Source organism: Elephantulus edwardii, unplaced genomic scaffold, assembly GCF_000299155.1.
Source record: "Elephantulus edwardii isolate Elephantulus edwardi_28Jun2011 unplaced genomic scaffold, EleEdw1.0 scaffold00057, whole genome shotgun sequence".
NCBI lineage: Eukaryota > Metazoa > Chordata > Mammalia > Macroscelidea > Macroscelididae > Elephantulus > Elephantulus edwardii.
In genome coordinates this window covers 15,407,746-15,423,538 of record NW_006399807.1, presented here as the reverse complement: position 1 = coordinate 15,423,538, position 15,793 = coordinate 15,407,746, and the positions used below count along the sequence as shown (strand labels likewise).

At 40.7% G+C, this 15,793-nt stretch overlaps 1 protein-coding gene across 1 annotated transcript in view; it reads right to left on the bottom strand.

Moving 5' to 3' along the window:
- FMO2 (flavin containing monooxygenase 2 (non-functional)) overlaps positions 1–6,916 on the bottom strand; it is a 31,906-nt gene extending 24,990 nt beyond the window's left edge. Inside the window, exon 1 of the mRNA XM_006887422.1 lies at positions 6,785–6,916. Within this exon, the coding sequence (XP_006887484.1) occupies positions 6,785–6,916 (132 nt within the window). The remainder of the gene's footprint in view (positions 1–6,784) is intronic.
- Between the last annotated feature and the right edge of the window lie 8,877 nt (positions 6,917–15,793).

The following is a 15,793-nucleotide window of genomic DNA, read 5'->3' as shown; positions in this document are numbered from 1 at the left end:
GATAGACATTCCTCTGGTATTCCCTGCTTTCAGCCAAGATCCATCTAACATCAGCTACAATATCTCTAGTACCACGACCCCTTCTGAAACCAGCCTGGACATCTGGTAGTTCTCTGTTGATGTGCTGTTCCAGTCGTTTTTGGATAAGATGATTGAAATTTTGGTGTGTTTATTTTTATTTTTATTTTTTTTTTAGCTGTTGCAAAAAGCTTTATTGTTTCATTTGGTCCAAGGCTTGGTCGAAGGGCTTCTGGGTGGATAAGATTCTACGTCAGGGTGGGATAGAGAATCTTGCTGCTGTTGACAGGGGGACCCAGGTTTCTCCTTGCAAGTCCCCGCAGACCCCTAGTCGTGCTTGAGGGTGAGAGACTCAAAAAGATAGATACTCGCCCAGCCCAGCCTGGGGGCTGCCCAGTCTTCTAGTGTTGGTCAGATGGTCACCCATCTTCTTCAGCAATTTCACTTCCTCGTTCAGGAAGTGGTTCTCCAGAAAGTCACAGAGATGGGGGTCAGTGTGGGCAGAACCCATGGCGTGCGGGTCCAGAAGGGCCTGGTTTAGGTTCTTCTCCAAGGCCAGCGCTGCTTGCATGGTGTCCAAGGTTTTACCCCACTCATCCTGGGATGGCTTCTGGATATCTTGGAAGAGGACTCGCCTGCTGCGCTGGTTCTGCAGCTTCAAGAGCCGAGGCACCCTCTCGCTTCTCCTTTGCCAAGTCGTGGAAGAAGTGTCCCATGCCTTCCAAGGCCACATCATTGGGGTCAAAATAAAAACCCAGAGAGAGGTAGGTGTAAGAGGCCCGCAGGTGCAGGTTGACCAGACGGTTGACGCCTGTTTCTGCTTCGGTGGAATAATTTTGACTGATCTGAGAGCTCATAGTTGGTCGAGGTTTTGGGCTAACAAAAAAAAAGGTGTTAGCTGGTCCACAAAATAGGAGATGGTTGAGATGGTCCCGAGGTTATGCCTGGAAGTGAAGTTGGAGGGTAGTCGGAGGCTGAAAGGGGGGAAGTCGCTGGGTCTGTTCCGTGCAAACACTGTTGAATCAAGAGACAGATCCACAGGACCGCTGGGGAACTCGAAAGATGATTGAAATTTTATATATACATTTTTGCTATTATTCAAAATAATGATGTTTAATTTGCATAAATGCAAACACCTGTAAACAGGTTTTAAAAATAAGTTTCACTTGTGTAGGGTTGTAGTGACTTGGATCACCAAAGCTCTAATAAAAATAGTGAGGGTTAGTATGAACCTTAGTGTGATATGAGAGGAAGTATAATACTGTAAGTATTATTGTAGGAGAAAACGCATATGGAAAGAAGTAAACAAATCTTAGCTGATAGCCTTTTCAGCATTTTCTTAGAAATAAATACAGCATTAAACTTAATAGAGGTTGAATACCCAGATTGAACAAGGATTTAAGTGTAAAGATTAAGGTGTTTCCTGTGCAAGCCATGGTATTTTCAATTGATTTCTGTGACCTGAAAGTTGGACAATTAATAAGGAGACCAAAGAAGAATTGATGCCTTTAAATTGTGGTGTGGAGAAGAGTATTGAGTATCCTGTGGACTGGTTTAAAAGCACAAACAAATCTGTCTTAGAGGAAGGGCAACCAGCATGCACCATAGAGACAAAGATGGTGAAACTTCATCTTATACTTGGACATGTTAACAGGGTCCAGTCCTTAGAAAAAGACATTACATTGGGAAAGATAGAGCATCAGTGAAAGAGAAGAAGACCCTCTGGATTGATGTAGTGACTACAGCAATAAGCTTGAACACAGTAAGATCGTGAGGATGGCTCAGGATAATGCAAGGCTCAGATCTGTTTTTCATATGGTCGCTATGAGTTGTAGTTGCCTCAAAGGCACCTAACAACAACAGTGTCCAGGCCAAGTACTGCAGAAGCTGTAAATCATCAGACCAATTCATTATACATTTTCAGAGAACAATGACTTAAACTGACACATTCTTTACTGTGTAATGCAGTGCCAAGCACTTCTTTGATTCTGAAAAATATAGGTTGCCAGTTGTTGTTGTTATGTGCCGTCGAGTCGCTTGCGACTCATAGCGACCCTATGTACAACAGCCCTAAACCCTGCTCTATCCTGTGCCAATTGCGCTGTCTCTGACACACCCATCCCGATTACCCCAGTCACTGAATCAATCCACCTCATAGAGGGTCTTCCCCTCCTGCGCTGTCCCTCCACCCTCCCAAGCATGATGTTCTTCTCTAAGGACCTGTCCGTCCTTACAACATGTCCAAAGTATGTCAGATGAAGCCCCAGAATCCTTGCCTCCAAGGAGCAGCGTGGTTTAACCTTCTCCAGGATGAATCTGTTTGTTTTCTTGACAGTCCATGGTACATTCAATACTCTTCTCCAGCATCACAGCTCAAAGGCATCAATTCGTCTTCTATCTTTCCTAGTCACTGTCCAACTCTCTGATGCAGAACAAGTGATAGCAAAGACCATAGTCGGTATCAGACACACCTTAGTCTCCAGAGTGACACCATTGCTCTTCAGTACCGTGGAGAGGTCCCTAACAGATTACCAGTACTAAAAAAAATATTAGTTTGGAATATTTTTATATTTTTTAGAGTTATATATTTTCTAGTTTTTAGAGGCATTAGTTTTAAGAAAGAAAGCAACATTTCAGATTGATAGTAGAGGAAAACTAATCAAGATTAAAAGAAATCTGTATTGAAAGAAATCTAATAAAACATAAATTAGGGTTGGTTTTTTTTTTTTTTTAAAGAGGTGTGTGTGGAATAGAAATCTATAGATTATCTCCTCCTCTTTTTCCAAAACTACCAGTAGGGGGTGCTGAAGAACTTTTTGGAAGAATTTTACAACGTCTAAACTGGGCCGGGGACAATGTTTCAATGCTTAGATTTCGGGTTGTTTTTTAACTTGTCACTACTAAGTTGTGTAAAGTGATCCCAGAAGAATTGTATGTGGATGTAGAAATAAAATAATAACCAATTTACAAGGTTAGTTCTGATTGGTAGAAGTCTGACATTTGCAAAGTCTCTTTAGGAATGTCATAGGAATTCCCAGCATCCTTTCAGTATCACTTACTCTCAGTAATCCAGTAGTCTACAGGTGGCTAAGACATTATATTAACCTGTAACACATTTTATTTATTGTGTCTTTCGTTATGAAGGGAGAATCTGTGTCTTCTTTGGGTGGTCAACAATTACATTTCTGTGTTGGAATATCAGGGAGTCCTAGTGTAGTAACAATTAAGTGCCTAGTGGCTAACTTAAAGATTGGGCCAGTGGTTCTGTGGGAAGGAAGACTTGTCAATATGCTTCTGTAAAGAATACCCTCAAGAAAGCCCTATGGGACAGCTCTACTCTATCACATGCACTCACTTGCTGTGATGTGGAATGGACTCAATAGCACTCAACATTAGAATATAGTTTTAAAGAGGTTTGAAATATGTTATTGTTAAAAGTACCAAGGAGTTCTCAACTATCCCTTTAATATCTAATAAACTAAAAAACTAAATCCAAGTCAGATGGTATTGAATCCATCAATTTTGACTTAATGGTAACCTTATGTGTTGCAAAGTAGAATTGAGCTCCATGGAGTTTTCAAGGCTGTGATGTTTTGGATACAGGTCAGTAGGCCATTTCTATGAGTGGTTTTGGGTGGATTTGAGTTGCTAGCCTTTTGGTTAGTAGTCAAATGCTCAACAGTTTTTGCCACCTGGGACTAATTATCTAATATTATTTAATTAATTCAGATTGTAATGTAACTTTTTCCATAATCACCACTAGGACAATTGGCAGCATCATAATAGATGGTGGAGAGATAGAGATTGTTAACAGCTTCAGTTTGCTTGACTCCACAAACAACACTCTTGGCACCAGCAGTCTGCAAATCAAAAGATTAATTGCATTGGGAAAGTCTGCTGTCAAAGACCTCTCCAGAGTGCTGAAGAGCAATGATGTCATTCTGGAGACTAAGATGTGCCTGATCCAAGCCTTGGTCTTCACAATTACTTACTATATATCAGAAAGCTGGACAATGACTAGGGATGATAGAAGGAGAGTTGATGCCTTTGCGCTGTGGTGCTGAAGAAGAGTATTGGCTATATCATGGACTGCTAGGAGAAAAAAGTGGTTCATACTGGACAGGGTGAAGCCTGGCTGTTCCTTGGTGACAAGGATTCTGAAGCTTCATCTGAAATATTTCGGGCATGTTGCCAGGAAGGACCAGTTCTTGCAGAGGGACATCATACTTGGGAGGGTGGAGGGACAGCGAAAGAGAGGAAGACCTTTGATGAGATAGATTGATTCAGTGACTATGGTAATAGGGGTAGGTGTGCGAGAGACAGTAAGGTTGGCTCAGGATAGAACAGGGTTCAAAGCTATTGTACATAGGATTGCTAAGAGCTACAAGTGACTTGACAACACATAACAACAAAAATATAGGATAATCTCTAATTGTGAAATTTTAAGTATTAGAAGCATGATACTAGGAAAAATATTTTGGTGCTAGAATGACTTTATCTAAATGAACCAAATCACATTGACAAGATAGCAGATCTATCAAAAGAACTCTTTCTTACTGTCAACTTAATGATAATCAAATAAGGATGCTTAGACAGTAGATCTCAAATTGGTAATTTTTAAAAGTGACAACAGAAGTTTACTATAGATTCTACATATTTTCCATAGATTAGAAATATGCAATAAAGATCTCAACTGGAATGACAAAGATAAAAAAAAAAGAATAAAGAGTTCAATTGGAATGAATATGTTTCCTTAGAGTGATAACATCCCCAAACCTCTGATTAAGACAGTAATGACTACTAATACTATATCACCCTCATAAAGAGTTCAATTGGAATTAATACGCTTCCTTAAAGTGACAACATCCCCAATCTTTGATTAAGACAATAATGACTACTAATACTATATCACCCTCAGTAAAAAACAAACATCATTATTCTAATGACCAGATGTTAATAAGAAATGAATGTGAGTTGGACTGTTTTTCCAGTTCTGCATTTTGCAAAATTACCTGCCTAGTATAAAGATCCATTTCTCCATCATTAACTAGATATTTTTCTCTATCATCACAGGATTCACATGAGATGCTGGTTAAGAAGTAGATTTCATCCTTGAAAGATTTTGATTCATTAGGTCTGGAGTGGTACCCAGAGATCAGTATCTTTAAGGAACCTTCCAATTGAGTCTACAGTCATATACATTTTGGAAACCCAATGTTTAATAAATCCTTCTTGATTCATGTTTCCATTTGAACTGACAAGGCCCATGTGTTAGATGGTCATGTTGCTACCTAACTGGGTCAGCCTAGAGGGAAATTTCATTCTCTATTTGCTATGCATCAGAAAGCTGGGAAATTACTAGGGATGATAGAAAGAGAATTGATGACTTTGAGCTGTGATGCTGGAGAAGAGTACTGAATGGACTGCTAGGAGAACAAACAGGTTCATCTTGGAGAGGGTGAAACGAGATTGCTCTGTGGAGTCAAGGATTCTGAAGCTTCATCTGACATACTTTGAACATGTTGCAAGGAGGGACCAGTTCTTGGAGAGGGAAGTCATGCTTGGGAGGGTGGAAGGACAGTGCTAGAAAGAAAGACCCTGGATGAGATGGATTGACTCAGTGACTGGGGTAATGTGAGTAGGTATGTTGGAGACAATGAGATTGGAACAGGATAGGGCAGGGCTCAGAGCTGTTGTACATAGGGTCGCTATGAGTCACAAGCGACGACTCATTGGCACCTCTCAACAACAAGCCCTTTGGATGGTTTCACTGATATAAGAGTTTGCTCTCCTTCTACCCATATCTTTTGATTGTGCTTAGCGAACCTATTTTAGAACCTCACATATACCTGATATACACGCTGAAAGTCATTGTTCTCAAATTCTGAGCTTAAACTTTTGTCTAAACTTATTGAGGAGGAATACGAAGTTAGGGAATTGTAAATAGGGATTTAGCTGTCCAGAAGCCATAGGGACTTGGAATAGAATGCCAGCTCTACTAGCTGTGTGACTAGGATAAGTTACTGTTATTCCCCGTTCCTGTTTGCTCATCTGTAACATCTGAGTAGTTTCTTTACACCAATTATTTCCATTAATCTTCCACACAGCAGCAAAATGTAGACCTTTGTTATTATTCCCATTATATAACAGAAAATGGAGACATCATGATGCAAATAATTTACCCAAGATCTCAAAACTAAGAGGTGGCAAACTCCTATTTACTCACAGGCTTTTTTGTCAGTGTATCTTTCTACTAATTTCTGGAGGACAGCAAGCATTATAAATATTTGTTATTGGCTAATATAATGGATATAATAAGCAGACTTTTAAAAATCTGGAGTTTCCAGGGGCTGTCATAGAGTGTCATCATTAAGCTAGGCAAACAAGCATGGCTTAGTTCATAGGGAAACAAACTGTGGCAGGGGGCCACTCTTTGGAGATATATTTGACTGAATGATTGAAACATAGATGATGTCTGGAAAAGATAGTTATTTCTGCTTTCTTAAAGTTTCCCTAATATTTGTATATTGCTTTTAGAGTGTCCAAATTTACAAACAGCAATGCTGAATGCAAAAGAAGAGTCCCTTCGCAACTTAGGTCAGTCACCAGGGTTAGGATAATATTGATCTGATAAGAGCTGTCAGCCCAAGATTTGTTCCTGTATGTATAAGTCAGGTCAATGTTGCTCAGTAAGACTGACCAGTAGCTATGACTCACCCTGAAATTGCAGCACAGCTTGTTTAAGAAATCAGAAAATCTCACTTACCTTGAACCTCCACAACCCTCCAATATCTTCAGTCCTCTCAAAGCAAGTGGGCTCGAGTCCTTCATCCACGCAGCACTTGAGAGAGATCAGGCCACTGACTCCAGCTCCAATCACTGCCACCTTCTTCGCCATGTCACCTGTGAAGAAATTGATCAGTCATTATTACTGAAATGAGGCAAAAGGCAAAAAGGTCCTAGTGAAATTATCAGGTAAGAGGCTTTCAAGACTGTAGCAATCGTAACTTGATAAGCAGCACTAATTGAATAAAATGCATCACTAGTCAAATCCTAGTCTTTTTTCCCCTTGAAAGTTCTTCTTTCATGGACTTTGCTGCAACCTTGTTTACAACTTGTTGGGTTAGCATTTGAAAGTAACCTATTTGACAAAAACCCAAACTATTCAATAACATTGCGCTAGGGATAGGAGCCAAGTGTCCAATTCTTTTCTTTCAAATGTTGAGCCAGTTTCCTTTTCAGCTTCGTTCCTTATTGGGCTAATATCCTTACCTTTGTTATTTTGCCTTTTAGTATAGTATGTATAGTCAGTCCCCTTGACAGAGGAGTTTTCTCACTAGGCTCTGTGCTGAGAGACAGGCAGGAGCACTTTTAAAAGTGGGAGGAGGCTGTGAGAAACTGGAAGAGCTTCTCACTCCTCCTTCAGCAATTCTGGCAGCTGAAACTCCAAGGATTTTGTTAGGACTCCGGAAATTAAGCAAGAAGGTTATTGTCTGAGGTCAAAGATAATGATGGGATGTCTTTACCTTACCAATAGTGTACCCTTAAACCCCCAGCATACAGATGATTTAAAAACCTGCTTTATAATAGCTGTAACAAATGCTCATCAGAAAATCAACAAATATGGATAATGAAAAAAAGTTAAAATTATCTGTAAGCTCATCATTCAGAGAGAACTGTAACCACTTGTTGACATTTTTTGTATTATCTCAGTTATTTATTTATATACACATATTCACTCACGTATAAAGATGGAATCACACTTCCATTCTTTCTTGTAATTCCTTACTTGCTTTTTTCATTTTGCAGTATGTCAATGCCTTTATCGCTAGGATCATGTTTCTAATGACTATGTGACCTCTAGCTAATTGGTGGGTTAGTCATCCATCTAAGAAATACAAGTGTGCTGTTTGAGACCTCGCCAAAGTCCTGAAGAGCAATGATGTCAGTTTAAAGACCAAGGTGTGTGTGATTCAAGCCACAGTCTTTCCAATCACCTGTTATGAATGTGAGAGGTGGACAGTAAATAAGGATGACAGGAGAAGACTCAATGCATTTGAGTTGTGATTTTAGAGAAGATTGCTGAGTGTCCCATGGTCTGCCAAAAGGAAAAACAGATATGCAGAGAAAGTGCAACCAGAGTGTTCCTTGGAGGTAAAGATGGTGAAAATTTGTCTCACGTATTTTGGACATATTATTAGAAGAGGTTATTTTCCTTGGAAGGGGACGTGATACTTGGAAAGGTGGAGTGTCGGCGAAGGAGAGGAAGACCCTTAATGAGATGAGTTGATACAATGTCTGTAGCAATGGACTAAACTGCATCCAAGATGATAAGGATAGTGTAGGATAGGACAGAGTTCAGACCTGTTGTTCATGGAATCACCACAAGTTGTACCCAATCTGATGACATTTAATGACAAGGCACTATTCCCCAGGTGGCACAGTTTGAACTTGATTCTTAACTTAAAGATTGGTTCTCCAGATCCTGCAGCACTGTGGAAGAAATCCCCCATCATCTGTTCCCATAAAGATTCCAACCAAAAAAAAAAGTACTAGTTCAACTCTGTATTATTTGGGCTTTGACTTGACAGTGCTGGCTTGGTCTGGGTTTTGGGCCACAATGCAGCATATTACTGTAGTTGGCTTGAACAAATGAGACAATTATGTTCCTTTTCTCATTATAAACTTACTTTTTGTGTTCTGGCCTCTCTTGGCTTATGAATTATGCTATACATGCTGACTTGTTTTTAGATTGTCTTTTCATAGACGCATCTCTTGTCTTAGTCTTTCTGTTTGTGTGACTGCTGTCTTGATGTTTTAAGATCTTCCTTTCAATTGTCTTCATTATGGCTTTATATAGATCTGGCTAACTTACTTTTGCCTACAATCTTTGCTATTAGCACTAATAGTCTTTACCTACCCACTTTGTTGTTGAGTCAGTTCTAACTCCCTGTGACCCTCCATTGGGGTTACTGAGGCTCTAAATGGTTTAGAGAGTAGACTGCCCATCTTCTTGGAGTCTCTGGTAGATTCTAACTGCTGACTTTTTGGTTAGCTGTGCAATTTGTAATATACTACACCACCAGAGTGCTTTCATATTTGCTTAGAAAACTAAATAAGGGACTAAAAAGTCCTGTATATCTTGGATAAGTCCTACCTTAGGAAGGTAAGACTCTCTGCTCCTCAATTCAACAAAACCAGTGGATCCAAAGACTAGAAGATATTTTATGAAAATTAATTTAATCATCCATTCAACAAATATTTATTGGGCAACTTCTAGGTGCGTGGTCCTTTATCAGCCCTTAGAGCAACAAATGCAAGAAACCAGGTTCCCTACCTTCATAAAGTTTGTTTTCCAGTACAAAAGTCCAGACAAAATCAACCAAGCAAATAAAATAACTTATTGCACAAAATATAGTATATTAGATGGTGATGAGGACTGTGGAGGGGGGGAATTAAGCAGAGAAAGAAATTTTGGAGTACAACAATGGCACACTATAGATTGACTTGCTTCCCTCATAAAAGATGAATGTACTTATATTATTTTGAAGTTTAAGTTATAATTCTCTGCTCTTTGCAAGTTGAACTTGAAGCTGAAGGTTTAATTCTTTGCTATCTGTGAGTCCGACCTTGTTTTTTAATAGGGTCTTTGAGGCATGGAATAGATTCTTCCTTGAGGTACTCCCAAGATACCAACATGACCACACCTTGATTTTAGACTTCTGACCTCCAGAACTACAAGACAAGAAAACTCAGTACATCTGAATCACCTGGTTCATTTTATGGCAGCAGATTTTACAAATTTAGATAGACTATCAGGAAATACTTCCTCTTAAATTTTCCAAACTTTGTCTGATCACGTTAAAAGGACTTCTTTGCCTAACCTTTTCCTTTAAAATAGCATCTCTCTCTTACTCTCTCTCATTGGCATCGAGTTGAACTGACTCATAGCTAACCTTCCACTGGGTTTCTGAGGCTGTAAATTGCAAGGGAGGAGATTACCTATTTTTCTCCCAAGGAGAAGCTCATGGATTCAAACTGCCAGAGAGATGAAGCCTTTGGGCTTCAACTTCCAACAGACTACTCCACCAGAGCTGAGGAAGAAAGTGTCAGACTCTCGATTATAGCTGTTGCACCACTTTACATTCCTACCAGCTGCTGCAGAAAGATGGAAAATCTCTTCTCTTGTGATTTACAGTCTCTGAAAACCTTCTGGAGGATCAGCTATGAGTCCTTTCCAACTTGATGTCATGTAACAACAATGAGAATTAAATATGAAGTGGTTGCATAATAATGGTGAATTCCTAACTGAAAAGTTGATAGTTTGAACCCACCAATAGTTCAAGATTTATAGCTTCAGAAATGAACTCACTGAAAGGTTACTGTTAGAGTTGATTTGAAAGCAATAGGTTTGTTGTATTAGTCTGCTTCCTCCTCCTCCTCCTCTTCCTCCCTTGGGATGGGCTTCTTGGGTGGTACAAATAAGTTTAACAGTTAACTACTAGCTGGAAGGTTAATGGTTGAGACCTATTCAGAGTCACCTTGGGAGATGGGCCTTACTGTCTGCTTCCAAAGGTGACAGCCACAGTCTTGAACAGGCTTTGAAACAATGCTACTCTCCACATGGAGTTACTGTGGGTCAGAATCAATGCCTTGAAACCTACAATGTTCTTCATAAAACATTGTCATACAAAAAGTCACTAAAGAAACTGGCTGTGACCAAATAGGAAAGGATGTGCTCTGTGAGGTAGTGAAGTCCTCATCCCTTAAGTATTCACAAGGGAGAACGTGTGGCATAGCCTATAGAGAGTTGCGTTGCTAATGCAAAAGCAAAGCAGGATGTCTTCTGAGCTTAAAATCCACCAGCAGTTCCATGGAAGAAATATGGGCAGTCTCCTGCTGTTACAGTTTACAGCTTCAGAAACCCAATGAAGGGCCCCTAGGAGTCAGAACCAACTTGATAGTTACTGTTGTTGTTTGATGCCGTTGAGTTGTAGACAACTCATAGTGACCCTATGAACGAACAGCCTGAGCACTGTTCGTACATAGAGTTTCCGGAGGCAAGCCATTTCGGAAGTGGATGTCGCTCCTGCTTCCAGGCTTGACTTGATGGTAATGAGTTTAAATTTGTGAGTACTCACACAGAGGTTACTTGATCACTTGTTAAAGGGTAATAAACTCGTCATCTCATGGACTACCAAATGAACCAGCAGGCATGCCTTGGAAAAGGTGCAGCCAGAGTGCTCCTTCAAGGCAAGGATGACAAAGCTTAGTCTCTCATACTTTGGATGTGCTGCTAGGAGAGGCTATTACTTAGAAAAGGATATCATTCTTAGAAAGGTGGAGGTTCAGTGAAAGAGAGGAAGACCTCCATGGAGATGGATTTTTAGGGTTACTGCACTGAGCTCAAGTGTATCAGGGCTGGTGAGGATGGCACAGGATAGGACAGGATTCACATCTGCTGTTCATAGGGTTATGAGTTGACTTAATGCATCAAACAACAAAAGCATGCTTTTTGATGTGGTCGGATTCCAAACCTAATCATACAGGTTGTTACGCCAAGGTTTTATTATGTGAGGAAGAAGAGGCTGAGGAAACATCCCAAGAGTTTGAGCCCTTGGAATTGCTGTGCCCCCTACTTCTCTGTGTTTTGAACCCTAAGGCTTTGCCTTTAGGATTGACACTGGAGTAGACTTAGGGTCTGACTGCTGGATTCAAGGCACAATTGGTAGTTCTGAGATTTGAGCAACCAGTGTAGCTGGAGATCAACATTGTTGGTGGGGGTTGCTGTTTGGGGCTGGGGAGGACTCCACAGAATGATGTACTGTGGTCTTGAGGACTCGGGTATCTGAGGAAAAAGACCTGGAAACTAACCACTACACAGAAGAATGATCACCAGACTATCCCATTGTGGAAAAGGGAACACTTGGCTTCTGCTACAGCTCCCAGACCCTGGTTAACCCATGATCCTTCTCACCACAGGACCTAGTCCCTCCTGGGTGCTTGAGTAAAAAGGAACAGCATCAACCTCCTCCAACCCCACCTCCACCTAGAACCTTTTGTCCACTTGGGGGTCCTTCTCAGAAGAAGACCATTGAATCACTTCTGTCTCATACCCTATAGGACAGAGTAAAACTAACTGTCCCATAGAGTTTCCAAAACTAATCTTTATAGAAACATTTTTCTCCTGCAGTGCAATGGTGGTTTTGAACCACTGACTTTGAGAGTAGCAGTCAGGCATTTTAACCATTGCACTACCAGAGCTCCTTGGGCACTCTCAGAATATACCTGGGTTCCCTCTTATTCATGAAGAGTGACAATGGTGCCTGTAGTGATACAGTTGGGTCCCACAGAGGCCTACTGGACAGTTATGTGTTTCAGCTGTGAGCCTGACATATATGGGTGGCTCAGCAAGTGGAGAGTTGGACAAGGGGAGAAATCCCAGGTTAATGTGCAGAACAGTCACAGAGTAGATTGTTTTCTATTGTTATAAATGTGAAATGTAGGGTAATGAGACAATCAAGTTGATAAGTGTGGAGTTGTTGTTATGTGCCATCAGGTCGATTGTGACTCATAGTGGCCCTGTATACAAGAGCCCTGCTCTATCCTGTGCCAATCTTATTGTCTCTGACCCAACTACTTCCACTACCCCAATCACTGAATCTATCCATTTCATTGAGGGTCTTCCTCTCCTGCGCTGTCCCTCCACTCTCCCAAGCATGATATCCCTCTCCAAGGACTGGTCCTTCAATTGCAATATACCCAAAGTATGCCACACAAAGCTTCAGATTCCTTGACTCTAAGGAGCAGGCTAGCTTCACCCTCTCCATGACAGACCTGTTCTCCTAGCAGTCCGTGGTATATTCAACACTCTTCTTCAGCACCACAGCTCAAAAGAATCAATTCGCTTTCTATCATCCCTAGTCACTGTCCAGCTCTCTGATACATAGAACACAACTGCGAAGACTATAGCCCGGATCAGGCATACCTTAGTCTCCAGCATGACATCATTGCTCTTCAGTACTCTGGAGAGTTCCCTGACAGCTGACTTTCCCAATGCAATTCATCTCTTGATTTCCTGACTGCTGTTACCAAGAGTGTTGACTGTAGAGCCAAGCAAATTACACCGTTCATACTGATGTTGCCAATTGGCCCAGTGGTGATATTCTTTGTTTTCTCGATGTTGAGATTCAATCGTATTGAAGGCTGCAGTTCTTGACATTCTGCAGTAAGAGCTTCAGGTCCTCCTCAGTTTCAAAAAGCTGGGTTACTTCATCTGCATAATGCAGACTGTTGATGAATCTTCCATCAAGTTTGGAGTAGGTATAGATTTAAGGGATAAAGTGTGATATATACTAAAGTTGATGCTAACTGCAAGAATATTGTTTCTGAGATCTGAGACCTTACCTTTATCAGTTGAAGTTTTAAGACCATCTTTTCTCAGGAGCTATACCTTGATTTCTGTAGGGGAAGGGGAAAGCTTTTTTCACTCACTCACATGACTGAGAGATCTGGAATCACATCTCTGAGTCTTTCCTGAGAAAGACCAATTTCTTTTGCGGTGGTTACACTAATGAGAACAATGCATATATCAGTCTTGGCATCTTCTACTTTTCTACTTTGAACTATTTATTACATATTTCAACAGAAAACTTCCTCTTAAAACAGATGTAACCTCGTGAGGCCAGGCAACACAAGAGCCAGCGGGGTCAAGTTGCTTTAGATCTTAGGCAAATGGCAAGCTAAACTGGCTTTCCTGATATCCCTTAAACATACGTTGTGTTCTCTGTTTTGAGGAACCAGTCTGTATCTCCTATGACATATAGAGCTGTCATTTCTATGTGCTCTACTCTTGGGGTGGGTGCTCTTTAAAATAATCACTCTGAAGCTTCTGAATCTAGAGCATGAACTGAGCAAGCACATTTACTACCCCTCCCAAATGCTCACTGACGTGGTAGAGAAATCATAACAAAGTAATGAGTCGATACTTAAAGGATGCTTTGGGCATAATATTAAATGACCTAGGAAGCATTAAAAGAAGATGGAAAAAGTATACAGAGTCACTGTTCCCAAAGGAATTGGCTGACTCAGAAGAATTTCATGAAACAATGTATGAACAAGAGCCTGGGGTGAAGAAGATAGAAGTTCAAGCTGCTCTGAAGAAACTGGCAAAACAAAGTCCCAGAAATTGATGGCATACTGATTGACACATTTCAACAAACAGACTCTGCCGTGGATGTGCTCATCAAGTTGTACCAAGAAATCTGATGGACAACTACCTGGCCAACTGACTGGATGAGATCCATATTTGTTCCCATTCCAAAGAAAGGGGATCTTAAGGAGTGCAGAAATTATAAAACAATATCTTTACTATTACATGCAAGCAAGATTCTGCTGAATATTATAAAAAAAATGACTGGAACAGTACATCAACCAGATAGGCAGGCTGGGTTTAGAAGAGGCCATGGTCCTAGGGATATTATAGCTAATGTTGATGAATCTTGGCTGAAAGCAGGGTGTACCAGAAGAATGTCTATCTTTATTTCATTGAATATTCAATGGCATTTGACTGTGTGGATCACAGCACACTGTGGTTAACTGAGAACATTGAGAATTCCAGAACACTTGATTGTGCTTATGCAAAACCTATACTTGGACTAGGAGGCAGTAGTCAGAACAGAGCAAGGAAACATGGCGTGGTTCAAAATTGGGAAGGGTGTATGCCAGAGATGTGTCCTATTTCCATACCTTTTCAATCTATATGCAGAACAGATCATCCAAGAGCCTGGACTCTATGAGGAGTAATGTGACCTCAGGATTGGAGGAAGACTCACCAACAACCTATGTTATGCAGATGACACAAACTTGCTTGCCAAAGCTGAGGAGGATCTGAGGCATTTGCTACAGAAGGTCAAGGACTGCACCTTCAATATTGATTGAAGCTCAATATCAAGTAAACAGAGATTTTCACCATTTGGCCAACTGGCAGCATCTTGATAGATGGTGAAAAGATTGAGATTGTTAACAGCTTTAGTTTGCTTGGCTCCACAATCAATACTCTTGGTACCAGGAGCCAGGAAATCACAACATGAATTGCATTGGGAAAGTACTAAAGAGAAATGATGCCATTCTGGAGATTATGGTGTGCCTGATCAAGGCCATGGTCTTCACAGTTACGTGCTATGCATCAGAAAGCTGTACAATGACTAGGAAAGATAGAAGAAGAGTTGATGCTTTTAAGTTGTGGTGCTCAAGAAGAGTATTGAGTATACCATGGACCACCAGAAGGACAAACAACAGGTTCATACTGGAGAGAGTGAAACTAGATTGCTCCTTGGAGACAAGGATTCTGAAGTTCAATCTGACATATTTTGAGAATGTTACAAGGAGAGACAAGTCCTTGGCGAGGGACAGCATTCTTGGGAGGGTGGAGGAACAGAGCAAGAAAGGAAGATCCTTGATGAGATGGATTGACTCAGTGACTGCGGTAATGGAGGTAGGTGTGTCAGGGACAATAAGTTTGACTCAGGATAGAGCAGAGTTCAGAGCTGTTGTACATAGGGTCACTATGAGTGACAAGTAACTTGACAGCACATAGCAATAATGAATCCATATTAGCACCAAAAAGGACAACTTTTTCATGGACCAAATATTTTAAAAAAGGTTTTTTAAAATATAAATTTGTTGTTGTTGTTATGTGCCATCGAGTCATTTCCGACTCATAGCGACCCTATGCACAACAGCCCTAAACCCTGCTCTATCCTGCGCCAACTGC